Genomic DNA, 27,291 nt, shown 5'->3' with positions numbered 1-27,291 from the left:
TTTTTTAACACAAGTAAGACACAGAGATGCCTTTATTTTTTTAAAGATTTATTTATTATTATGTGTACAGTGCTCTGCCTGCATTTATGCCACCCACCAGAAGAGATCATTAGATCACATTATAGATGGTTGTGAACCACCATGTGGTTGCTGGGAATTGAACTCAGAACCTCTGGAAGAGCACTCAGTGCCCTTAACTTCTGAGCCATCTCTCCAGCCCCCAGAGATGCCTTTATTAAGCAACATAGCTAATGAATTGATGGAATTCCCACTGCATGATGTCACACTTCTTTTTCTTTGTTTGTTTGTTTTTCAAGACAGGGTTTCTCTGTGTGGCCTTGGCTGTCCTGGACTTGCTTTGTAGACCAGGCTGGCCTTGAACTCACAGCAATCCACCTGCCTCTGCCTCCCAAGTGCTGGGATAAAAGGCGTATGCCACCACCGCTGGCTTGATGTCACACTTCTTAACTCTTGAGGTTCTTCCTGTGTATCCTTCCACTTTCATCAAACTCTTCTTTGGGCGGCTACATGGTTTCCTTGATTGATGACAACAATAAGTTCAAATGAAGTATTTGGGTGTATTCATGTGAAAATGGTGGTTGTTTTCATGATTGTGTCCTTCTTTGTAAGAGCCAAATCTGAAGAAGAAATAAGTGGCATGGGAAAACGATTCAGAAAGGAGGATGTTCTGCAGAAAACTTCAACCCCAAGTTTTTGTACTTTTACCTACTTATCACAAAATGAGTATTGAAAAGATCAACTTATAAAACAGCAAGTGATGAATCAAATGAAACAGAAATTTCAAAGAATTTATGGGAAAGGTAGGTTGAAATTTTAACTCCAAAGCTCTTTCCCTGGTTATCACAAAAGCCCAAGTGCTCAGGAATCATCAGTTGATAATGCTGCTGGGAAAATGTGTAAGTTTTCTCTCTGGTCCAGGGCTTAAATACTATCTACTTTACGGGTAAAGGAATCAAGGCACCTGAAGGTTTATCTATGTGGCTTGGTACCTATACACAATCTGTCTAGGCCCAGGGTTTCTGAATTACCCTAAGGTGTTCATGTGCCACAGGCTCCCTTTGTTTCCCTGAAGGATTACTAACCACACAGCCTTGGCCGATGGGATGCAATGCTCAAGGCACTGAGAGCTAAGACCACAGCAAACGAGGCCATGGACTTTCTTTAGTCCACTGGCAGCCATGATCACCTGCCAGTCTCTGTACTGTAGGTGACACCATCTCAAAGCAATAGTGAATAAAAAGTAATAGCTGAGCAGAACCTTTAATTCTGTTGTTCTTTATCTACAACTCAGAAAGAAAGAAAGAAAGAAAGAAAGAAAGAAAGAAAGAAAGAAAGAAAGAAAGTGTCCAAGGACATAAGAAAGAGCTCCTGGCTAGGTGGTAGTGGCACACGCCTTTGTTTCGAGCACTTGGGAGGTAGAGGCAAGTGGATCTATGCATATTTGAGGCCAGCCAGGTCTACAGAGTGAGTTCCAGGACAGCCAGGGCTTGGCTTGTTACACATGGAAACTCTGTCTTGAAAAACAACAACAACAACAAACAAAAAAGAAAGAAAGAAAAAGCTCCTAGAAGACAGGTTATGATAACAAAAGAATCAATGTGCAAAACCAACAAAACCGATCAACTAAATATAATACATCCATACAATGAATATTATTATGCAAACATGAAAATGATTCAAGGAAATTATTGTGGAAGAAAGTTTATAACATACTACTTGGATGAATAATACCAGATTCACAAATAGGATACACACATGCATATATGTGTGTTTATGTGTGTGTAAATATACATAGATCATAGATCACCATATATATTCAACATATGTAACATATTGTATATATAATATATTAAAAATATTGTGTATTTTTATACATTTGCTAGATTAGCATTATTGCATGGTATATACACAAGTGTGAGGTCAGCAGCAAAGTGAGGCTTTCCAATGCTCACACCCTCACAGAAACATCAGTTTAAACAACTATCCACATGCAAAAATACCTGTACAAAAGTTAAGGAATTCAGGTGAATGATAAAAGCACTAGAAAGAAGTATACATCTAATTATTTATTAACACATCTATGATACACAAGATATGTGAATTATTTCATCAATAAAATGGTTACTTCCATAGCACTCATACACTACTGTACTGATGGTTATATCTTGTGAGGCTGGTCATTATTATAGCTCACAGGGTTCACAGGCATGCAAGATTGTTGAATATTTTTCTCCTCCAGTAATGTAAATAGAACCTTCTGGCACAATGAAAGCTAGTCAGAAGGGCTGAAGCTCCCAGGTCACTACCAGCTTGATTTCTCCATGTCCCATGACTTAAGTATGTGGTGTCTTCTTCAACAAGGTCTTACCATCAACCTATAAAGGTTAACCAGGAGCAATGGTGATAGCCTGTGATGTTTGGGCATCTATGGGACCCTACTCACCAACAGCTCAAAAAGATGTAACCTATACCTGGCACTGGGCTTTTTATTTGACAGCCTACGGTGTTTGGAAGAGGCATTGTCCCACTGTGGTACAGTACATCTATTTAAGTGTATATTAGAAAGTGTCTTCAGTAGTAGGTTCCCTTAAGGCACTTTCAGAGGCCTTTAGTGTTAGTTGACAGCTTCTGGAGGAGGAAGAATATGTTTGGTTCAGGACTGAGATCCTTGAGAGGTTACCCTCCCCCCAGTGGATGATCCTCTGCCCACCCACATACAGGCAGCACTGAGTGGGCTCAGTGAGTTTAAAGACACAGAGAGAAAACATGAAATTGGGTGAGAGAATGATAAAGGATAGAAGTATTAAGGGGGAGGGGAAAGAGGTAAATATGGTCTTAGTCATGAGTTATGAGATGTTTTGCATAAGCCTCCCAGAACTACAAAGAAATATCTTCAGTAGATTAATCAAGTCCAAAGGGAAGGTATCAGGGGAGAAAGAACACAATAAAAGACCCACAATGCCATCAGGAAAAAAATTGTTTGATGGCAGCTATAAGTTCTTCCCTATCAATTACTTTAAATGTAAATGGATCAAATTCTCTACCCACGAAACAAATTGAAATCAAGTGAGTTTTGTTTTGTCTTGTTTTGTTTTTTAAGATCCAACTATAGGCTGCCTGTACAACTTAGTTTATCTTTTAATAGCTTACACAGGCAGAAAGTGAATGGTTGCGAAGACACTCCATTCAGCCAACAACCAAGAGAGAACAGGGTGCCTAGGCTTATAACAGAGTAAACAGGCTAAAAACTTGTCACGACCCTTCCAGTGGAGTCTGTGTGACAAACATTACTACAGAACCCAAGGTGACGACCCCTACCCAAGGGAGAGCCTCCTGGAATGGGTCTGGAGTTCCTGCCAGGAGTAAATGATTGCAGTTTTTCTTCTCACTCATTTGTTTTGGAATATCCTGTCTTTGTTTTTGTTCTTCTGACCTACTATCATGTCAAGAACTTTTCAAATGTAGCTGTGTTGCTAGGAGATGCCTTAACTTGAGACCGCAGCCAAGGGTCATCCAGATGGCTTTACCACCAAGTTCCATCCCACTTGTTAATAAAAACATGACTAAGGATTAATCATAGTTTATATTATGATTTATAAATAAAGCGTTTGAGAAAGCTCCAGACAGTGACGCAAGAGCTAAGGAAAATAAAAAACTGTCTTGACTCACAGATGTTTGGAATAATGAGAGAACACTGACCTTTGATAAAGAGGGCACATGCGTACTGATACCAATCCAATGACTTATGAATGATTATTCAAGATTGATGACAACTTTATTACTCTGCATCCTGTATTTTGAATTGTATGAAAAAATATATCCATGAAAACACACACACACTTCAAAAATGTATAAAAAACCTGGCTTGCTAGTCTGCAAAATACGTTCAGATTCAAACTCTACCCCTGGTTAGTCTCTGTTCGTCACCTGCCTATCTCTGCCCACTGACGCTTCAAAAGCTCTCGGTCCTAACAACCTGTACCAGACTAAGACAGCCCGTTACAAAAACTGTCACAAGAGACAAAGACAGTCATCATATATTGATAAAGGGCGTCGGCTCATCAATGCAGTGTAGCAGCCATGCGCCTATATGCATGTGACATCAAATCACCTAAGGATATAAAGGGAGATTACACGGGAAAGCAGTCATAGAAGAGGAATTCAAAGCCATTTCCAACAACACATGCAGCATGAAACAGATCCACCACAGCACTGTCGCAAAACGAACTCAACAGATGTACATAGAATATTTCATTACAGCAGCAGAGCAAACATCCTGTTCAAACTTGCACACGGAACACTCTCCAGAACTGGTCCTTTGTTATAATAAATTTAAGATTTTTATCTTGATAAATGTAAGATCACTAGAGCCATATCAGGTATCTTTTCTAAACACAGTAGTATGAAACTGGAAGTCAATAGCCAAAGGTCAAATTGCAGAATTCACAAATATGTAGAAACTAAGACAGCATTTTCACAAATGACCAATGACTCAAAAAAAAAAAAAAAACTAATAAGAAGGAAAAATTTTAAATATTAATATGAGTTTAAATGGAAATACAACACACCAAAACATACAGGCATCGTAAGATCAGTTTTAAGGGAGAAGCCTGTGGCGGCAACTGTCTGGATTAAGGGGGAGAGATTTAAAGAGCCAACTTTATGCCTTAGCAAGCTAGGGAGAGAAGAAACCAGAGTCAACAAGATCAGAGCAAATAAATGAGAGGACAGAAAAATAAAAGATCAAAGAGACTGAGGGTCAGCCTCTTAAAAAGATTTAAAAACTGAGAAGCCTCTAGCTACACTTACTAACAATAAAAAGAACCCTCAAATAAAATTATGAGTAAAAGATATCACAGAAATGCAAAAGATCTCCAGAGTCCTCCATGGGCAATTACACACCAGCAAACCAGATAGTCTAGAAATGGATTTGTTCACAGAAATATGCAACCTACCAGGACTAAATTGTGAAGAAATATAAAATATAAGCAATTTAGATATGAGTAAGAAGGTTGAGTCAGTTATCCACAGCCCCCCAAAAATCAGTTGGTGCCAGCCATCCTCAGACTCTCCTAAGAAATTGAAAAAGAAGGTACCCTTCAAATAAGCACATTTTATTAGGTCAGAATTTTGTGATCAGAGAAGTTGAAAGAAAAGCATGGGGGCTGACTAGACATTTCTCAAACAAACAAACAAACAGAAAAACCTCATTGTAAGAGCTGACAGTTATGTGGGGGAAGTGCTGCAGACCACTAAGCAAGGAAACACCGGTAGAATTACAAGGAAGGGCATGGTCCTGTAAGACAGACAGACGAGTGTTGCTTCTCTGTGACCTGGCTAAGGAGAGGAGTCAGCGTAAGGAATACACTCAGGCTGGGGTTCTAGAGTTCCTGCTTTCTATACCTAAGCCTTGGGCTGGGTACCAGTGCTTCACACACTTAGTGTGGGCCTGTAATTGTGGCCATGAAGAAGCAGATTCAGGACAATCAGGATGTCAAGTCATCTTTGGCCACATAGTGAAGTCTGGGCTATAGAACCCAAGAGAGGAGGGGAAGAGGAGGGAGGGAAAGAGAAAGAGAAAAAGAAAGGCAAGAAAGATAGGAACAGAGAAAAGGGGGGATGGGTATAGTCTTCCAAAGAGAGGATGAGCCTTGAAATTTCATAAAGACAGTGATAGGACAGCTGAAAATGACTGAGAGAAAGATGGTGACATGCTGAACCCACCTCCGCGTGGCTTTCCACAGGAGGAAGGGGAAATGGAAACCTCATGCCGAAGGGAAGCCAGGTGGCCCTGGTGAGCAGTGAATTGGCAATCTTGCCCTCAGCTCATGCCCGTGGTGCACACAAAACCTCAGATCTAGTTGGAGGCTTTGGTGACATGGTAGATCCTCTCAGCATCTAGATGGGTCAGCAGTGGAGAAGAGTCATGTTGTGCTCCTCCGTGTGATTGCGTGGGGTGGCGGTTGGTGTCATATTGAAGGGGACCTGCTGTTTGAAGCTAAGCCATCTTGAGCTGAGCGCCTGAGAACAAGTCAGAAGAAAGCTTGAATTTGACTGGACAGAGCTTCAGAGTGAGGGACAGACAGCCCTGGGGGCTGTTGTGGAAAACAGGGAGGGAGGCAGATGCTGGCAAGCCAAATATCACAGGTTCCAGGAAGCTCTGCTCAAGCAAGGGCACGCAGGAAGGGAGGCAGCACGCCCAGACGCTGGGAGCAGATGTCATGAACTCTGGACTTCGATGCTTCTGAGCCTTAGGTCAGCAGGTATACCGCTGGCAGTGGATGGGTGGGGGGGCTCCTGTCTGCTATTTACTACTGTAGAGTCCGGAACACTAGCAGGATAGGAGGGTATCTGACACCCACAGATGCGTTGCCTAGATGGCATGATCAGTTCTTGTGTGTTTTGGCAGTATGGAGATCTCAGTTCTGTGGTTGCTTGGCCCATTTCTGGTATACACCCAAGATGTCCTCAGTGAGAATACCTACCTCGGGAGGCTGTGTGTGTGTGTGTGTGTGTGTGTGTGTGTGTGTGTGTGTGTGTGTGTGTGTGTGTGTGATGGGGGAGTCTTGGAAGTGTCAGAGAACCTGCCCAATGTAGAGGAATTTTAATTCAGAACATGGCTGTTCTGGCAAGAGCTTACATCCAAAGACCTAGGTCTATGTGATCTGGCTAGAATGCAGACACACTGGGACGTGGAGGCACACACCTTTAATCTCAGGAGACAGATAAGCAGATCTCTGAGTTCAAGGCCAGCCTAGTATAGAGCAATTTTCAGGTAAAGAAAGTTTAGGTCCTGGCATGGTGCTACACGCCTTTAATACCAGACAATAAAGGCAAAGTTAGTTTGTAGAAGGAAGTACCCATGTTTGAAAGTCATGTCTAAACCAGCCTTTAATCCCAGCACTAGGGAGGCAGAGTGAGCAGGAGGATCGCTGTGAGTTCGAGGCCAGCCTGGTCTACACAATGAGTCCAGGACAGCCAAGGCTACACAGAGAGACCCTGTCTCGAAAACAAAGTGATGTCTAATTAAGTGGCAGAGAAAGTGACAAATCAGAGAAAGAGCTGACACAATAAGATATGCCTAACTTCACAAGAACAGAGAGGAAAGGGAAGCTACTTAAGGGAGCAACACAGAGAGTGAGGGAGAGAAAGGAGACATTTTTACCAGGATAGTTTTACAGAGAAGCTAAAGACTGAACAAGCTAGACAGAATTGAAGTCAGAGTGAGCCAGAGGATTCGAAGGAGCCAGAAGATTAGAGCATATTGCTAGAGTTAGTCTGAGGTCAAGAAGAGCAATTCCACCAGAAGATGAGAGAAGCCAGTTTGAATCAGTCAACTTGAAGACAAGTTTGAGCCAGAACAGCTGAGTTGAATCAGCCAGGTAGAGCTCAGGACAAGAAAGGGTGAGCTTATTAAGCAGTAACTCTCAAAGGCTGAAAGCATTCTAGGCCTAGATTAGATTGTATGGAGGCTAGGAGCTTCCAGGACTAGGCCCAGGTTAGCAGGAGGCAGTAAGCTTCAGACAATTAAATCAGGTGAATAGAAGTTACTTTTACAGCCTAGCCCACAGATAGCAAAGCTAAGTGTGGCCAGCAGCAGCCCCTCCCTGGTACTCAAGAGAAGCTATTTAAGTGCAGCAGCTCTGGCAGTTGGTAAACACATGTCCAAGACAAGCTCAGCATCTGTGTAAGCACAGGAGAGATGAGAGCCTCCAGGTTCAGCGGACAGAGCTACCGTGTTTGGAGCTCACAGTCCACAGTTTTTGAGAATCCACAAAGAAGCCAAGCCAACCCTGTCTTTTTTCTTGTGCTTCCACTTTCTTTGTACCGCACATCTTCACTTAGTTATAGTAAAAAAAAAAAAAATCTTTACAGGTCCTGAAAAGATGGTTCAGTAGTGAAGAGCATCTGTTGCTCTTACAGAGGACCTGGTTTCAATTTCCAGAACTCACGTGATGGTTCACAGCCATCCTTAACTCCAGTTCCAGAAGATCCTGTACCCTCATCCGACTTCCGCAGGCAACAAGCACATACATGGATCACACACACGTATGCAGGTGTGGTGGTTTGAATAGGTCTGGCCGTCTTAGACTCATGTGTGCGAATACTTGGCCCTGAGGGAGTAGCACTATTAGGAAGTGTGACCTTGTTGGAGTAGGTGTAGTCTTGTTGGAGGAAGTGTGTCACTGTGGGTGTGGGCATTGAGGTCTCTAATGCTCGAGCTATGCCCACTGTGGACACAGATCAAGATGCAGAGCTCTCAGCTCCATCTCCAGTACCATGTCTGACTGCATGCTGCCATGCTTCCTGCCATGATGATAAGGGACCGAGCCTCTGAAACTGTAAACCAGCCCCAACTAAACGTTTTCCTTTATAAGAGTTGTCTTGGCTACGGTGTCTCCTCACAGCAATAAAACCCTAAGACATCAGGCAAAACACTTATACATAAAAATATAATTAATAATTTTTTGTTATTTTTTTATTCCTTTCATACATTCACCTAATTTTGTTTGCACATTTTTTCATTATCAGGAAACCTTTAATTTTTTCTTTTTGTGTTCATTTATTATTTATTCTTCCCTCCTCACATCTTTTACCTTTTTCTCCTTCATTGGCACAGAAACTAACATTTAATCCAGGGGAGTAGAATAGAAGATGCAGCAATCAACCCACACAAGCTATAGCCACTTAATTGCCAACAAAGTGTCAAAAAGCACACACTGGGGAAAGATGGTCTCTTCAACAAGTGGTCCAAAAAAACTGAATTTCCACATCTGGAAGAATGAAACTAGGGCCTCATTTTGCTCCAGAATCAATTCAGAATCCACTGGAGGCCTGAAACTTTGAAATTGCCAGAAGAAAACATAGGCAAAACACTCAAGGACACAGGTGAGGCGATGAACCTCCTGACAAGGACCGCAGCAGTCCAGACAGGAGCCAGCAGACCTGGCAAGTGGGGCTGCCCAAAGCTTAAAGGTTCTGCACAGCAAATGAAACCATCACCAGAATACAGGGGGGGAAAAAACTCCAAAATTTGAAAACAAAAAAACAAAAAACAAAAAATAAAACATTGCCAGCTATACATCAGCCAGGTAATTAATGTCTAGTATATATGAAAGAACTGTAAAAAATAAATATAAAAAACCACCCAAGCAGTAAATTGAGCTAGTTAAATGAATATACAGTTCCCAAATGAAGAAACATGAAAAGCCAACAAAATATTTGAAAAAGTATCCAATACCCTCAATCGTATGGGAAATGAACATTAAAACGGCTTGGAGATTCCATCTTACTCCAATTAAAATGACTATCCTCAGGAAAATAAGTGACAATAAAGGCTGGTGAAGATATGGGGGAAGAGGATACTTCTGGTCTGCTGAAGGGGATGCAAACATGGGTAGTCACTATGGAAATCCGTGTGGAGGCTTTTCAAAAAGCTAAAAATGGAATTACCATATGGCTTATCCATAGCACACCTGGGTATACACCCAAAAGACCACAAATGGACATTCCACAGAGACCACCTGCACATGCACATGTATGACCTCTCTACCCACAATAGCCAAGAAATGGAACCTACCTCAGTGTGCAGAACCTATGAGTGGATGAAAAAAAAACATGTGGCATATACACACAATGGAATCTTACTCAGTCAAAGAGAAAAACTGAAATCATAATGTCTTCAGAAAGTAGATGCAACAGCAAATCATTATAATAAAATAAGCCAGACTCAAAAAGACAGGTACCACATGTTTAATGTGTGAAATAGAGATTGAAATGTGCACGTGTGTGTGTGTGTGTGTGTGTATGTGTGTGTGTCTGTGTGGGATGAACACTGTAAAGGGGAGTGTGGATGAGAGGAAGAGGAGGGCGAGGAGATGAGGAACAGACAGCAATGAATACTTGTGACGTGACTCCATCACGCCGCCTGGGAGAAGGAGAGCAGGAGGATGGCAGAGGGGAAGAGAATGAATAAGAACAGAAGGATACATTATGTTTGAAAATTCCGTAATGAAACCCGTGACTTTGTATGCTAACTTAAAAGTTGGATTTTAAAGGGGGGGTCCAGGGAGATAGCTCTGTCAGTAAAATGCTTGCTAGGTAACCATGGAGTTTGACTCCTAAGACCTACCTTTTATTTATTTATTTTTATTTAATTGATTTATTCAGATTACAGCTCAATTGTTTTCCCCTCACTTGTATCCTCCCCTTCCTCCCTCCCTCCCACTTTCACCCTATTCCCCTCCCCTAGGTCTGTGACCAAAGGGGACCTCCTCCCCCACCATATGGTCATAGGCTATCAAGTCTCATCTTGGTAGCCTGCTTATTCTTCCTCTGAGTGGCACGGGCCTCCCCACCAAGGGGAAGTAAGAGCCACATTTTAAAAGTCAGGTGTGGTGGCATGTTCTTGTCTTCCAAGTACTGGAGAGACAGGGACAGGCAGATCGAAGAGGAGTGCTGGCCCAGCCCATTTAGCCTAATCGGTGAACTCCAGGTAGTGTGAAACTATTTCAAACAACAAGAACAGCTCCTGAGGGATTAGGAGTGATGCATCCAAGGCTGACCTGTGACCACACACACTGGAATATTACTCAGCCGTTAAAAAGAAGCAAATTCCATCTTCTGCTGTACCATGGATGAACCTAGAGGCATTATGATCAGTGACCTAACCAGTCACCTGGAGCTCAGGCTGTCATCTCAGCACTTGGGAAACAGAGGCAGGAGAATTGCCAGTTCAAAGCCAGCCTGGATTAGATAGCAAGTTCAAGGTCATCCTGAACAACACAGGGAGACCCTGTTTCAAATAAAAATTTAAAAACAAAACAAGGACTTGAGGCACAGCTAGGTGGCTGAGTGCTTATCTAGCCTGTTTGAACTCCAGGAGAAAGGAGTTGGGGGAGAGAGAGTAGAAGCACAAGGGAGCATGTTTTCTCATGTAGAGCTTTTTAAAAGTTATACTTGCAGAAGCAGAGAGCATGGTAGCAGTGGTCACCTGAGGCTGGCTGGCAGAAGGCACAGGTCAAAGGATGTGACTTCAATTTTACAGGTAAGTAGTCTGTCTACGTCTAAGGCATTGTGACAAAAGTTAATAATGATACAGCAAATATTTAAGACTACTGAAATACTGTATCTCAAGAGCCCTGAGCAGGATTTAGTAACAGAGACAGGTCTTCCCCCCCCCCCCCCGCCATGCCTTCCTCACTCTTGTAACTGAGCAAGAAAATAGGTCTAGCTCAACCACAGCTGTTTTGGCTCAATCTGCAGTTGTGACTCACTAAAAATAGGTTTTGGGGGCTCTTGCCACACTCCTGGTATGTGAAAAATAAAGAAAAAAAAGACATTGTCTCTGCCCAAAAGTTTTATTTTCCACTTAGGAAGTCATCTCATTCAGCAAAAAGATGGAGCCCATGCTGGCTAGTTTTATATCAACTTGGTATGAACTAGAGTGATTTGAGAGATGGGAGCCTCAGTTGAGAAAATGCCTCCATAAGACTGAGCTACAAGCAAGCCTTTAGAGTATTTTCTTAATTAGTGATTCAAGCGGGAAGGCCTGGTCCATTGTAGTGGTGGTGGGGAGGTGACCTCTGTGGTGGTGGCCCTGGGTTCTATAAGAAAGCAGGCTGAACAAGCCATGAAGAGTAAGCCAGTACCCTGCATGGCCTCTGCATCAGCTCCTGCCTCCAGGGTCCTGCCCTGCTTGAGTTTCTGTCCTGACTTCCTTCGATGATGAACTGTGATGTGGAGGCATACATGGAATAAACCCTTTCCTCCCCAACTTGTTTTTGGTCTTGTTTTTTTCATCGTAGCAATAGAAGTTCTAACTAAGACATGTGTTCTAAAAGTGATCCGTGTTCAGTAGGAACTGCACTTTGAAGTTTAAACTTGTCCTGGGCTACTGACATGCAGTCCTGCCTGTCTTCTCCAGCAAGAACATGGAGGCTGACTCCACCAGCACTTACACGGCAGGAGAGAAATACAGTAGTAAAGCAAGGCTGGCTTTTCCCTCTCCTTACATTAATCACTACCCTCTGGTGCAGTCTCCTCCCGGGATGCACGAGGAAGCAACCAGATGAAATGAAGTGCAGTTTTGTCCCTGACAAAGTCTAAGAAACTGTTGCAGCTATGACCTAGTCACGTAGAAATGCCCAGTGATGAAAATGTCTAGGGCATGCTCAGTGCCGGGGTTGACATGAAAGTCCTGTCTCCCCATCCACTGTGGCAGAGAAAAGAGCACATACTCAGACCATATGCTTGACAACAGACAGATCTCTTGGACAACCACTATTAAAAACTAAGCAAAGTGAAATTCAGTACCTCTTTCATTGTAGAATGCCTGCAGCGTAAGAGAATCACCCCCGCGGTGTGAACTGCCCATTAGAATAACTTGGGGAGACTTTTTTTTTAAGTCCTCAAACCAAGCACCGCCACAGGGAGTGCTAACAAGTTGAGCTGGGGCAAGACTAAGCAGGACAGTCTTCAAATGCCCTCAGGCTGAGAGGAAGGTGCAGCCAGTGAGAAATCACAGCAAGCCCGTGGTGCCAATGGACTTGCTCTCTTGGGACTAGTCCTTTATGCGGAATGTAGCGATATTCCGCAGCCTGAACTGCCCCCTCTACAAGATGTTGGTAACAACAGTTAATGACCCAGTGAGTTAAGCTGAGGTAACACATAGAGAATCTAGAACAGAGCTGAGATCCGGGGACAGGATGCTCAAATAGTCACTGTCATGGTCATATGAATGGTGATGTTGATGATGATGATGATGATGGTGGTAACCGTGGTGATGACGATGGTGGTGATAGTGGTGGTGGCAGTAGTGGTGGTGATATGATGCTGTTGATGGTGGTAGCGCTGCTGGTGATGGTGACGATGATGATGGTGGTAGTGATTGATAGTGGTAATGACAATGGGACATTTTTCTTGAGGTTAGGGCTACAACCCATTTCTTCGTTCCAGAAAGCAAAGATTATGATTTCAACCCATGAGTCAGAATCTTTATCGTGGCTTCCTGTATTTGAAATAAGGGTCTAGAATCTACCACAATTTTGAGCTCACATGAGGGGCTATGCGGGCTCTGTTAGGGCACATGGCAGCTTGTATTTGCTGTCTACAGTAGAAAGGCGCTCGCTGAGGCCCTCACTCACCTGGGGTTGAATTGGATGCTCTTGGGAACTGCCCTGTAGTCTATGACCACGTTCTGGTTGTCTCTGTAATTGGCAGGGTCATCGGGGATCCTGAATTTGGCCATCTGAATCTCAGAGTCACTCAGCTCAGCATGAGAAATTCTTGCATAACCCAACCTGGAGCAGAATTAGAAATGGTTTGTAAAAAGTTTCATTATGAAAATACTCTGGTGAGTATAGCAAAGGCCCAACCAAAATCCAGAGAATGTAATGGCTAACACCTTCCGGATTAGGCTAGTTTCCTGTTTCTAATTTGGCTCTAAGTTGGTATCATGGTTAGAATTAACTTGACTTAATACCCTAAATATTAACAGAAATGGTAAATAAATAAGGAATGTGTGCACAGATTTAATTAACTCCACCTAGCAACCTTGCTCTACTTTTGTACTGGAATAAACACTCTAGGGACACAAACTGCTTTCCATATAATTATGCTTTGAGTTAATAACAGGATTCTTTCAGAATGACAGAAGTGCATGCGTAAATGTTCTTACCTTTCAAAATCCAAATATCTCATGTATATTTCTAGGCACATTTACTAGTCTAAAATCAAAGATTTTCTATGTCTGAAAAATTATTCTACATCCTGTTTGGGTTAGAGTTTTCGGCTCTCTGGAAAAGTCAAAACAACTTGTAGACATTATCCAAACAGTTCCTAGCAAAGTCCTCAGGCGGGAAAGTGGGGGACCTTGGCAAGAAGGAGTTTCTTGTCAATCATCTAGATTTGGTCTCTTCCAAAAAGGATATTTGCATAGTTTTCACTCGCTTAGGGATTTGATGAAGTAAAGTTGTGTCACGGTATTTTATGTTTTGGGAGGTAAGCAGGTAGTAAAATGAAGTCCTTGCTCTCACTGACCATAGGTTCTAGTTGGAGGACAAATTCAACAAGTGTGTGTGTACAAAATCTATCAGGTGGTGACTGACAAGCCCCGTGGGAAAGTCCAGGGAGTAAGGAGTGCTGATCGGCAGACATTGCTGCCTCACAGAGCATGCTCACAAAGCAGCTCTTTGAAAAGTAACCATGGAACAAGACACTGGATGATAAGGAGCATGCAAGACAGACGCTGGAGTGAGTGTAGGGGAAGGGATAAGTAAGACAAAGGCTCAGCGGTAGGTAGGAATGTGTGTGTGTGGGGGGGTGTGATCAGTTGCAGCAACAGTGAAGGGAGAATGTGAAAGGCAAAGAACTTGGGAGAGAGGGATGCAGATGGCAGAACCTTCCCTGCACACACCTGTGAAAAGAGAGGGATGCAGATGGTAGAACCCTCCCTGCACACACCTGTGAGGAGAGAGGGATGCAGATGGCAAAACCCTCCCTGCACACACCTGTGAGGAGAGAGGGATGCAGATGGCAAAACCCTCCCTGCACACACCTGTGAGGAGAGAGGGATGCAGATGGCAAAACCCTCCCTGCACACACCTGTGAGGAGAGAGGGATGCAGATGGCAGAAACCCTCCCTGCACACACCTATGAGGACTCAGATTCCTATGCCAGAGGGAGGGAGAGGAGGGAAATTGGAATCCACCAGATGGGTTGAGGCAGAGATCTGAGATGGCTCCTGTGTAGAGCACATGCCATGGAAAGATAAAAGAAAATGGGGCACCAGCCAGAGTGGGGGGACAGGAACGCTGATACTGGAAACCCTACGAGAAAGAAACAGCAAGCAGGAAGCAGGGTTGGGGAGGCAGCTCACCTTCCCATGACAAAGAGGGACAAGACCTGTGGCCATGTCAGATGGAGATCAAAGCTGTCACACAGGTTAAGGCTTTGGGCTAAGCTCAGGCACTGGAGCTCCGGTTAATTCTAAGTCACTATCTGACAAATCCAGGCTGTTTCTTTCCCAAATCTTTAAGATCAAAGTCTTAGCCTGTTTCATAGACATGACCTTCAACGATCTTCCTTAAGTCCTTTACGATAAGGAATAGGAATATGACTATATAAATAACTTCCTGAAGCAGGGAGGCTCCTCTTGTTGTTCGGGTATTATTATTATTTTAGTTAATTTATTTATTTTTTGAGTGCTCTATCTGCATATACACCCACATCAGATCACCTTGTAGATGGTTGTGAGGTACCATGTAGGTGCTGGGTATTGAACTCAGGACCTCTGGAAGAGCAGCCAGTGCTCTTAACCACTGAGCCATCTCTCCAACCCTGTTCAGCTGTTATTTATGACTACTAAGTGCAGGGCAGTGAACAGGGTGATTGAGAGACAACGCTTAAAAGGCATACAGCAAGGAGGGGCCATGGGATCCCTGGACAAGAAGGCAACCCTGTATCACCCAAAGGGAGAGCCCTCACCAGACACCAACCCTGATGCCTTGGTTGCACAGGTTCTAGAAAGGAGAGAGAGAGAGAGAGAGAGAGAGAGAGAGAGAGAGAGAGAGAGAGAGAGAGAGAGAGAGAGAGAGAGGGAGGGAGGGAGGGAGGGAGGGAGGGAGGGAGAGACCAATTATCATAAATATGCTGTGTCTGATGGCTTATCATTTTGGCAACTTGCAACTGCTACACCTATTTAGTCTACATCAGAGTTTATTTTCTAGAGTCCTGATGTCCTATGACAAACAAATACCTGAATGCAGAACGAAATAGAAACAGTGTTCTCAGTCTTCAATATGAAACACTTTATGGAGCATCTGGTTCTTCTACCATAGCTCTTTGGAAACATTGTGGCAGTAGTCAGGCTAGCTGTCCTGCAGCTCTCTGCCTGGGCCACTTAGGGTCTTTAAACCAGTGTTATAACCAGAATGACCTTTATTGCCCCAAAATGGTTCCCTGGACTTCCTTCAGTAAGTACACGAGCCAAGTAGGTGTGTGGTCCAAGGGCCAGTAAGGTCACCACCATGCTTCTACTTAAAGTCCTTCATAAGAGTCCATAGAACCTTTCTTGGTCTGCTCCCCTCCCTCCCTGACAATGTTAACTCCTCTTCCAACCCCAACACACACTAACACTTGTGTTAGGGCCTCTGCACTCTCTGGTCCCTGTACCTGGAAGGATCACCTCCCAGTGGTACCGTTCTTACTGTGAATTAGTCAAATACTACTGTATTAAATAGTTTACAATGCCCTTATGATATCATTAAAGTTGCTTATGTAGTTCTGCCTTCTTGAACTATTAGATGTCAAAACTGTTAAATAGTGTAACCAACAAAAATCAAGATTTATAAAGAACAGGAAAAAATTAATTGCTTCTATGACACCTTGCCTTCTAGAATTTATAGGCTTTTGTTTTGTTTATGCTGGTGCTCACCTGGTCAGGCCCCGGTACATGATGTACTCGCACCATCTGTCGCGATCTGAGCTGTCAATGTCCTATTCAAGAGCAGAGAGAACACTTAAAACATAGAAAACAATGCCCTACTTTGAATTACCTAAAAAGACAAAAAGAGAAGAAAAGAGGGGGAAAGAAAAGGAAGGAAGGAAGGTGAACTAAGGCGCAGATTATTTTCCCACCACCCTCCTACTGATCCTCCATGCGTGGATTATTCATTCTCTCTGGAGGTGGTTTTTGAGTAGTTACTATGCCCCCCTCTGTCTCTAAACTGATACCAGGAACACAGAGATTACACAGAAAGATGGGTAAGTCGGTGCTTACACTGTGATCTCCCCTCCTGCAGCTCTCCAAGTCTATAACTCCCAGTGGAACGGAGAGCCTTCATACCAATCCTCAGCCCTTCCAACCCGGCTCTGCACATCTGCTACACCCAGGAGCCACAGTGGCTTGTTTGAAAGGATGCACATTGGAAGGATGAGCAAAGCCCTGGTCCCTTCCCTTTTCCTTCCCTTGCCTCTGTGCAGAGGGGCTCACATCTACAGATCTCCAGTTGACTGGGGCTACTTAGCACAAAACCTGGTGTTTGGCTTTGGTCTGCGTTTCCTAAATTGAATCATGGACACATTCAGGAGCAATCAAGAGTCTTTTGATGTTGAGGGCTTGAAACCAGGCTCATTTTTCATCAGAAAAGAAGAGAGATTTACTTTTCTATGTATTGGAAAAAACTATAAATGTGGGCTTTGTGGATGAAAGAAAAAAATCTCTGCTTCCTTCTTTTTAAATAGCCTATAAATAAAAAATTTATATTCTTGACTCTTGACCACCTCTAAATTTCAACTATTAAAATTTAATTTAAAATATATTTTATATTACTAAAACTGCGCCACAATTTATGATTTTTATTTGCTACATGATACACAACTGGATGTTAATTGTATTGCTGTTTACATTACAGATAGCATTTGCATACAAAAGACAGCATAAATAAATCTTAGAAATTAGGTTTAAAATGTTAATAAATGTAAAAAGCAAATAAATAGAAGAAATAATGTTCTGTTTGTCTTAGGAAAGAGATAATAATTTAGTCATTTAGCTATAGATGCCAGGGCTCATCAGCTGTGAATGTGTTTAACTGTTATTTCACTTCATTAGGATTTTATACGATGTTGTAAAATTTTAAGACTAGAGAATTTAATTATTCATTTCTTAAGGAGAAAAATCTATTCATCCGAGCATATATGATTAAAATTCCTCTATACGTAACTTAATTCCCTTGTAGAAAAACAGTATCAGACTGCATTGCCAATCAAAATAGCATTTAACCATTAATACAGGAAACCAACAGCAGACCACATGAAAAGCAAGGCTTGCACCCATTTCTCAGAGGGAAAACTGATAAGCCCTAGGTTTTCCTTTGACTCTTTTGAGCTCTCCCAGGCTCTTTCCTGAGTTTGGTGCTTTCTCTTCCTCAACACGCCTTAATAGCTATCAGTTGGATAGGGTTTAAACACATCCCCCAAGGCATCATGGGATGGAAGCTTGCGCTCCATTAAGGCCACGTTGAGATGTGGAAACCCTGTAGGCCAGGGCCTAGTAGAAAGTGGTGAAGTCATGGGGCGCCTCCTTCAGAAGGGACTAACACTGGTCTCACAGGGGCAGCTACATCTAACTAGACCAGAGCCAGCTGTCACGAATGCAGCTACTCCCTGTGCCCCGCCCCCCTTCCTAGGGCCGTTTCCTTTTACCTTTCATCCAGTGTGTTATGATGTGGTGGGATAGCCTTCACCAGAGGCTGAATAGATTAGGGCTGCCCAATCCCATGATGCCAGCCTCCGAAACCATGAGGCAAACATGTTTTCTTCATAAACTACCCAGCACCAGGTGCACTGTGGCAACACAAGCTGGAGCCGCAGAGGCGCCTTTCTGTGTCCTCTTGCACTTCTTTTTTTTTTTTTTTTGACATGTAAATTATTATATATTGACCATGATATATATTATACATATTAATTATGTATAGCATATATGTGTATTGATATACAGCATATAGCTAATATTCACTACATGCATATGAATATGTACTCTATATATGATAGCATATACACTGTATATACTTACATATATATCATATATATAAAGTTTATTTTTCTGATCAGTTTTTTTTTTATTAATTTATTCTTGTTACAAGAAAATTTGCTCACCCATGTTCATAGCAGCCTTATTCGTAATAGCCAGAACCTGGAAACAGCCTAAGTGTCCCTCAGTAGAAGAGTGGATAAAGAAACTGTGGTACATTTACACTATGGAATACTACTCAGCTATTAAAAACAAGGAATTCCCGAAATTTGTGGATAAATGGATTGAGCTAGAAATGATCATAATGAGTGAGTTAACCCAGAAGCAGAAAGAATCAAATGGGATATACTCTTGCACTTCTTAAGCCCCTCAAGGAAGGGCGTCCACACTGGTGCCATGCAGGATTGCCTGTGTCCTTGACCCTTATCTCTAACCCTGATTAACCTCTCGTCCTTTGGATCTCTCCACTAGGCCACGCACACGCCCCAAACTCAGCCCAAAGCTGAGTTCATCCTCTTTGCAATACTATTTTCCTTCACATTGTTCTAAGGATAGTTAGAGTGGTAAAACTGGTCCCTTCTCTACAGATACATCTCCAGACACGAGGTTCAAAACAGAAAGGACAGAAGTCTCTGCTGAGCCTAACCAAACACAGCAACTGTGTTCTCACTATAAAGGAATGCGCATCGTATTCTGGTGCGCGGATCCGTCTCTTGGGTATTTGGCTTGTATATTATTTCCTGAGAGCTCGATGGTAAGGCCCTGTGTGCGTTGGAAGCCACTCTTTCTGATGCTCCCTCTCAGCTTTTACTCACATGCTTCCTTTTAACTAGCCTTGACAGTGTGTCAGATTTCATTTTCTAAGCACAGTTACAACAGCATCTCCCTGGGCACTTGTGCCACTTAGGAGGTCAAGTCCTAGAGGACAAAAGAGGGAGGAAGCCAGTCAGGCCAAGTGTAGAAGCCATGGTCCTGAGCCAAATGCTGTAGTACCCAAGAAACAGCTCACTGGCCCTGCGTAAAGCACTAAGCCTTGTCCACAGCACAGATAGTGAACCAGCCAGTGTGTTCTGTTCATTTAAAGCACGGGCTATGTAGAGAATATATGAAGTTGTCAGGGTGCTGGGAAGGTGACTCCATTGGAAAGGGGCTTGCCACACATCCCTGGGTTCAGATCCCCAGCACACATATAAAAATCTGGGCACAGCTGGAAGGCACTTGTGATGCCAGCCCTGGGAATCTAGGCACAGCTGGAACACACTTGTGATGCTAGCCCTGGGGATCTGGGCACAGCTGGAACACACTTGTGATGCCAGCCCTGGGAATCTGGGCACAGCTGGAACACACTTGTGATGCTAGCCCTGGGGATCTGGGCACAGCTGGAATGCACTTGTGATGCTAGGCCTGAGAATCTGGGCACAGCTGGAATGCACTTCTGATGCTAGCCCTGGGAAAGCATATATAAGCAGATCCCAGGGTCTATCCCATGAGCTCCAGGTTCAGTGAGAGACACTGTCTTAAAATAATGTGAAAAACAATGGAGGAAGACACTTGATGCTGGCCTCTGACCTCCAATTGTGTTCTCTCTCTCTCTCTCTCTCTCTCTCTCTCTCTCTCTCTCTCTCTCTCTCTCTCTCTCTCTGTGTGTGTGTGTGTGTGTGTGTGTGTGTGTGTGTGTGTGTGTGTGTGTGTGCTGGTCCCTTAAGTAGTTTCCCTTCCCTCTCTCTTCTCCTGAATATTGAGCATATCCTTTCTGTTAACACTTTCTCTGATTTGTCGCTTTGTCTGACACTCAATTAGACATCACTCTTTTTTCTTTTTCTTTTTCTTTTTTTCTTTTTTCTTTTTTTTTTTTTTTTTTTTTGAGACAGGGTTTCTCTGTAGCCTTGGCTGTCCTGGACTCACTTTGTAGACCAGTCTGGCCTCGAACTCACAGAGATCCACCTGCCTCTGCCTCCCTGAGTCTGGGATTACAGGTGTGTGCCACCACGCCCCGCTGGGTTGGATTTTTTTCTTTTAAGCGTACAGGAATAAAGAAGCATTTGACCTGACTAAACTTGTTGTACCTTCATGTTGCCATGATCTGTGAGCTGTAGGTAATCTCTGGAACCAGGCTCTGAAGTGATATAGCCCAGAAATATCACTTGGTTCGAGCAGTTTTTCAGTAGCTTTGAAACCGCAATAGCCTGTAGCTTCCTGTCGAGGTCATCTCTGAAACAATGCAAAAAGGGACTCCTTAATTACATGTAAAACAATTATATTATATGCAACTATATGTAAAACAATTTTTAAAAAGAACCGAGGGATCTGCTCAAACTACTGCACTAACCAAGGACAATACAAGCAGTAAACATCAAACCTCTACTCTGATCTACCCAATGGCCAGGAAATTCTCCACAGTTATGTGGAGAGAGGGGACTGACTCTGACATGAACTCTGGTGCACCACATTTGATCATCTCCTCTTGATGGGGAGGCCTGATGGCACTCAAAGAAAGGATAAGCAAGCTACCAAGATGAGACTTGATAGCCTATGACCATATAGTGGGGGAGGAGGTCCCCCTCAGTCTTAGAAGTAGGGGAGGGGAACAGGGTGAAAGCAAGAAGGAGGGAGGAATGAGAGGATACAAGTGATGGGATAACAATTTAGTTGTAATCTGAATAAATTAATTAAATAAAAAATTAATTAATAACAATTTGAAAAAATGAAATAAATAAAGTTGAACTGGTAAATATATATATTTTATATACACACACACACATATATATTATATATGAAAGTGAGCATGGTCAAGACAGTGAGTGATCAACTGTTTTGTATGTGTCCCTGAGTATGCCAATAAAGTTCCTTCATATTCCTTAAGAAATGAATAATAATTTAAAAAAATAAAAAGAACTGATAGCCAAATTCTCCCAAAATTGCCTCAAACAGGGTACAAAACTAGAGAGATTTCTGTTGGGAAAAAGGTCTGAAATTTTTACAATGAACAACACACAGACCAGCACTTCAAATTGGCCTGACAAACTCTTGACTATGAAAAACCTTTCTCCAGAAACCAGTGAGTCAAGTTGATTTAAAAATCTCTCTTGGTTGCCCACACAATGGCGGTGCAAACTTTTTAGTCCCAGAACTCGGCAGGCAGAGGCAGGCAAACCTTTGTGAGTTCGAGGTCAGCCTGCTCTACAGAGTGAGTTCTAGGACAGCTGGGCCTACACGTGAAACTCTGTCTCAAAAAAACACAAAGCAAAACAAAATCAAACAACAAAGACCAACAGCTCTCTTGGGCCTTAGCACTGAAGGGCACTTGCTGCTCTTGCTGAGGAATTGAATTTGCTCACAACCACCTTTGACTTCAGCATCCAGGCATCTGTTACACTCTCCTGGCCTCCTCAGGTACCTGCACTCATGTGCACATCCCCACTCACAGGCGCGCACACACACACACACACACACACACACACACACACACACACACACACTTGAACATAAAACAAATCCTTAAGTTTCTATTCCAACTACGGAATTTGTTCAACTTTTCTTTACTGTTACTGAACTACGGCAAGTGTGGGCTGTAGTTGAATGGTACACACTTGCCTCACATGCACCAAGGCTCTCTGTTTGCTCTCCAACATGGTCAGTAAATATAATACATACACAAGTAAAAGAAGAAAGTGTGACAGGGATGTGAGATCTGGCCACCGGCACCACAGCTAAAGAACTAATGGCCAAATAAAAGCTCTGGGGACACTGGTAAGAGGGAGAGCTGTGGCCCATAGAACAGCCCAGGCTTTTGTAATACACACCGTTACTTCAACGAAATGTTCTCTGAATGTCTCCTCTGCTCTCTTGCCCAAATATTGGCTGGGCACTTTGCCTTTAATATACTAATTACTGAGGGCATGAAACAGATAAACAGGCAAGTACATTAAGCTCCTGAGGGCCTTATTGTCTCAGAAAAAAGGGAACATCATGCTTGCTATGACCTATCAGGAGAATCCAGGCACCTCAGGAGTTTCGAACAAAGTGAGTTTAATATAGGGAATTGGGGGAATTGGTTACTTGGGAGATAAGAAGCCAATCAGGGACCAGTGACGCAATCAGGAGTGGGCAGCAATGAAACACTTAACACCATGCCTGCCGCTAGAGGATGGACAGGCAGAAGTGACACTACAGAGTCAGCATGAAGTCAACACTGGATAGAGGGAGACAATCCAGAGGCTTCCATGACGGAACTGGGGCCACCCAGGAAGGAACGGAACCCACAGAAGAGACGCGACTGCTGCCACAGATGTCAGGAAAAGCCCAGAGAAGGAGTGAGAAAAGCCCTGGCTTCTCTTTCTTCCTACCTAGCCTCTCATTGGCTAAATCCACCTAGAAACCAGAAGGGAAAGGACCTTGGGAAATGTGATTCCTTGTCGTGTACAGACATGGATGGGTGTAAGGGGCAGATCTATAACTAAGCAAGTAGGTGACAAAGACCAGGCATTTTCATAAAAGATTGATGAGTGCTACAGGGACAAAGTGAGATCAGGAAAGACCATCAGGGACCTAGAAGATTGGAGAAATCCAGCTGAAGGAGGCTGAAGACAGGGCTTAGCTGTGTAAATATGTGTAGATAGCCAGTGCTGCCTGCCTATCCCTTGTTTGTGAAAGCATGAGGAAAGAAAAGAATGTCGCTTAGTGCCCTCAGATCCCAGCAATACAGCTATTTGTGCCAATAACCCTGTAAGGAGAGAGGGTGTACATCTCAATTGTTATCTCATCCCTCGTATCCTCCCATTCCTCCCTCCCTCCCATTTTCCCCTTACTCCCCTCCCCTATGACTGTGATTGAGGGGGATTTCCTCCCATTGTATATGCTCATAGGGTATCAAGTCTCTTCTTGGTAGCCTGCTATCCTTCCAAAAATATGGAATGCTTCATGAATTTGCGTGTCATCCTTGTGCAGGGGCCATGCTAATCTTCTCTGTATCGTTCCAATTTTAGTATATGAGCTACCAAAGCGAGCACAACCCTAGTGTCTTCATCTATGAAATGATGCCGCTATGGCACTTTGCCTACACAACATGAAGATTAAACACAGCCACACATGTACGGAGAACTGCTACCCAGGTAGCTGTCATGGGCTTACATAGCCATCTGCATTTCATGCCTGTACAACCAGAAACACAGGGAAAATAACCAAAGATGCTTTTTTTTTTAAAGAGTAGGAAGAAAGGCTATTTCATTTTTTAAAAATCAAAGCAATATGTTAATAATACTTCCTGGCATTTTTATACTATTAGGTAAACCACAGAAACCCACTCATGATTCCCAAAGTGTGTCACCACGAAATCCACCAGTCTGTTGGAGACGTTTACTGTCAGGGTTATGGCTGGTGCGATCTCGCCCACTGGCGATGGAAGAAGGTGATGCTCCGATCTCACAATTGGATACCGTGACAGCACCATAATCCTGCATGAGAACGAGAAGAAACAGGACAGTATGGGTCTCAGCCTGTCACACGGCTGAGATGAAGGAAGTGCACTAAAAAAGTCATGTCCCATGGCAACATGGCAGGCACCCACTGAGGGGCACTCAGAGCAGGAATGTGGCAAGGACCTCTTCTATGGAAGTCGGCTTGCTAGTGCATTTCCCTCTGCCCACTTAGCCCATCTTGCTGTGTCACTAACCACAATTACGAAGTGTGTTTCAGCAAACGCCACAGAAACACGAGAAAGGCAGCATTGATAAAATGAAAAGCCCATTTTACCTTTGCTGTTGCGCTAGCAACCTCCATCGCCACTACCCATCTACACCCCCTCGCTCAGTAGCTTGTTTTCTTCGTGTGTAGCACACATCACAGTCTCAGATTGTCTAGTTTATTTCTTTGTGAACATGTTTATAGTTATCACTCAGCGTCTACAGAGGGCTGCCTCCAGGATGCCAATAAACACAGAAATGCTCAAATGATTTAAGTGTCTTATGTAAAATCGTGCCATATTTACATATGATCCATGCATGTCTTCGTGAGTGCATTAAGTCATCTCTAGGTCATTTATAGTATCTAACTCAATGTCCATACATCAGCTTATTTCTATTAATTCAATGTAGTACTTAATGGGTGGCAAACTCAAGTGTTACTTTATTTTGGAACTTTATGCTTTTAAAATACTTTATTATTCATGTTTGTGTGTGCATGTGTGTGCACGCCTATGTGTGTGCACCTGTCTGTGCTCACAGAGGCTGAGAGAGGGAGTCGGATCCCTCAGGACTGGAGTGCTGGTATTTGCAGAGATGCCCAGCTTGCTATGTGTATGGCCTGGCACTGATGCTTCCCTCTAGCCTTGAATGGCTGGTCTACATGAAGAACCAGTAACCATCCAGCCCCTAAGAAAATTCGTGACTACACATGGCGTTAGCGCCTCCCTTCCTCCCATGATGAGCCACTGTGCCACAGGGACAGCCTCAGCTTCCCACCCCAAGCCATTGCGGCTGCTGCTTCAGGACTCTGATCAGCATCAATTCCCAGGGTCTCCTCACCCCCAAGTGTGATCCCTGGTGCTCGGCCCAAAGTCTGTATAGAAGCCCAATTTCTCCCCCAGCCACATGGTTAAGTCGTTGTTCCCCATGTAGGGCTTAGAAGCATCACTCTCCAAAATGGTAATAAAATCTGCACCTGTTTGGGGAGAAAGGTCCAAAAGCAGACAGTGAGGAAACAGTATAAAAAGCAGTTAGCAAAAACTTTATGGATTTTGTTATTGCTTTGTTTTTGTTGAGGCAAGGGTCCATTTGGAGGTCAGGGCTGGCCTTGAACTCACGATCCTTCTACCTCTATCTGCCAAGTGCTGGGATTACAGATCTGTACTACCACTCCCAGCAGAGCGTTACTCCTGACCCTTGCCATTACTCATTAACCCCAAAATAAATAATTCTTATGAATCACAAGAGGAATGGACTCAAATCTGTGCTGGATGCTTAGAATTTAATTAAAGCATGGGACATCTTAAGATGGAGAAAAGTATGACTTTTCTACATTGTTAACTTTTTGTGTTTTTTTTTTTTTTTTCAAGAAAGGGTTGCTCTGTGTAACCCAAGATGTCCTGCACCTACTCTATAGACAAAGCTGGCCTTGAACTCAGAGATCTGCCTACCTCTGTCTCCTGAGTTCTGGGACCAAAGGGGTACACCTGCCTGGCTCATTGAAAAAATATTCTTGACACTTTTCCCCAAAGTTCAAATAATCTTCATGTCTTTAACAAATTCCCAGTTTATATTCAGAAACAGTAAAATAGTGCATATTGGCTTTTTATATTTTTTGAGACAGGGCCTTATGTAGCCTAGGTTGGCCTCTTAATGTAGCTAAGGATGAAGCTCTGTCCTGTCTTTACCTCCATAGTGCTGAGGTTACAGGTATGCACCATCTTGCCTAGTTTACTCAGTGATGGGGATTGAACCCAGGGTTCTGTGTGTGGTACGCAAGCACTCTGCCCACTAAGCTACAGCTCCAACCCACAGCGGCATCTCAGTCCAAGGCAAAAGCTCCATGGTATTGATATAAAATACGAGTTTATCAGCTTTTCTTGGACTCTGGACTGATGTGCCTGAGCCTTCTAATCACAACTAAAGAAAGCACTGTGCTTGTGGAGACCCCGGACACTCGTCAGGAGCTGTGCTTCAGATGAGGGGAAGCCAGAACCTTTATCCCTTTGCTGCCACGCTGCACACGCCATGCAGTGTGCAAACCTACACCCGCACACACTGTGGGATGCTTCATAACAAGGATCTCCTCAAGGTCACAGAGACAAATAAGATTGGCCCTGGAGCTTAGGAAAACAATTTTCTTTTTAATTTTATGTGCCTTAGCATTTTGCCTGTGTGTGTATGCATGTGTGAAGGTGTTGGATGCAACTGAAGTTACAGACAGGTGTGAGCTGCCTGGGTGCTGGGAATTGAACCTGGATCCTCTGGAAGAGCAGTCAGTGACCCTAACCACTCGGCCATCTCCCCAGCCCCTGAAAACAATTTTCATCACATTAAACTCCTTCTTCTTTGTAATCCAATAGTCTCCTGGTCGTCAACAGCAGGGTCCTCAAGTGGCAAGAGGGACCAGCAGGAACATCTCTAACAAGAGATGGATCTCCACAGTAGGAGGGGCTGTTCAGGACCAATGAGGTAATTTCTCCAAAAGACAGCCGTGGTGCAGAGCTACAAACCCGGGCTGACCACAGAGGGAAGCAAGCCGCTTTAGGGACTTAGCGCGCAGACAGCAAGCCTAAGACCTGGGGACTTGGCAAAAATAAAAAGGAACAACAGCAGTTTCTCAAAACCTGGAGCCAATTCCAGAAAGACTCACCTGTCTCCTTGAGCAGTTGAGCAGAACGCTCTAGATTTGACCAGCCCTGGTTGTCATAGCCAAACCTGAAAGGCCAGATGGCAGCTGAGACCACATTGGCTGGCGCCTGAGGGATTGTCAAAGTGATAATTTTGTATAACTGTGACCAGTGGAAGTTTGGAGCCCCCCAGCCTTCTCTGCCTCTCCCCTATCAAAACCCACACTTCAGCAAAGGAAATCCCATAGATTTAGTCATATTTAATTCATAAAAATGAGGTGCTCACCCTACGGTCCTCTCAAAGTAAATCTGTGAACTGCTAGCTTAAACTTGGCACCTCAAACAAGTGTTTGGGAAAACGTTTCTAAAAGGCATCGCTTATAATAAGAAAAATATAGAAAGAAGTGGCCTAGCTGCCCATACAGGG

The 27,291-nt window shown here is 43.5% G+C and overlaps 1 protein-coding gene and 1 non-coding gene across 2 annotated transcripts in view; both read right to left on the bottom strand.

Annotated features, from left to right (window-relative positions):
* Nucleotides 1–454: 454 nt before the first annotated feature.
* Cwh43 (cell wall biogenesis 43 C-terminal homolog) overlaps nucleotides 455–27,291 on the bottom strand; it is a 51,121-nt gene continuing 24,284 nt past the window's right edge. Inside the window, exons 10-16 of the mRNA XM_051170645.1 lie at nucleotides 26,888–26,993; nucleotides 25,075–25,210; nucleotides 23,857–24,006; nucleotides 20,620–20,764; nucleotides 16,457–16,518; nucleotides 13,167–13,322; nucleotides 455–638 (exon numbers count right to left, since the gene is read on the bottom strand). Of these exons, the coding sequence (XP_051026602.1) occupies nucleotides 560–638; nucleotides 13,167–13,322; nucleotides 16,457–16,518; nucleotides 20,620–20,764; nucleotides 23,857–24,006; nucleotides 25,075–25,210; nucleotides 26,888–26,993 (834 nt within the window). The 3' untranslated portion in view covers nucleotides 455–559. The remainder of the gene's footprint in view (nucleotides 639–13,166; nucleotides 13,323–16,456; nucleotides 16,519–20,619; nucleotides 20,765–23,856; nucleotides 24,007–25,074; nucleotides 25,211–26,887; nucleotides 26,994–27,291) is intronic.
* On the bottom strand, nucleotides 23,456–23,562 carry LOC127211088 (U6 spliceosomal RNA). The gene has a single exon (XR_007833372.1). It is a non-coding gene; the product is annotated as a U6 spliceosomal RNA (small nuclear RNA).

The sequence above is a fragment of the Acomys russatus genome, chromosome 28 (genome assembly GCF_903995435.1).
Source record: "Acomys russatus chromosome 28, mAcoRus1.1, whole genome shotgun sequence".
In the NCBI taxonomy this organism is placed as follows: Eukaryota; Metazoa; Chordata; class Mammalia; order Rodentia; family Muridae; genus Acomys; species Acomys russatus.
This window is presented reverse-complemented; position numbering and strand designations above follow the sequence as displayed.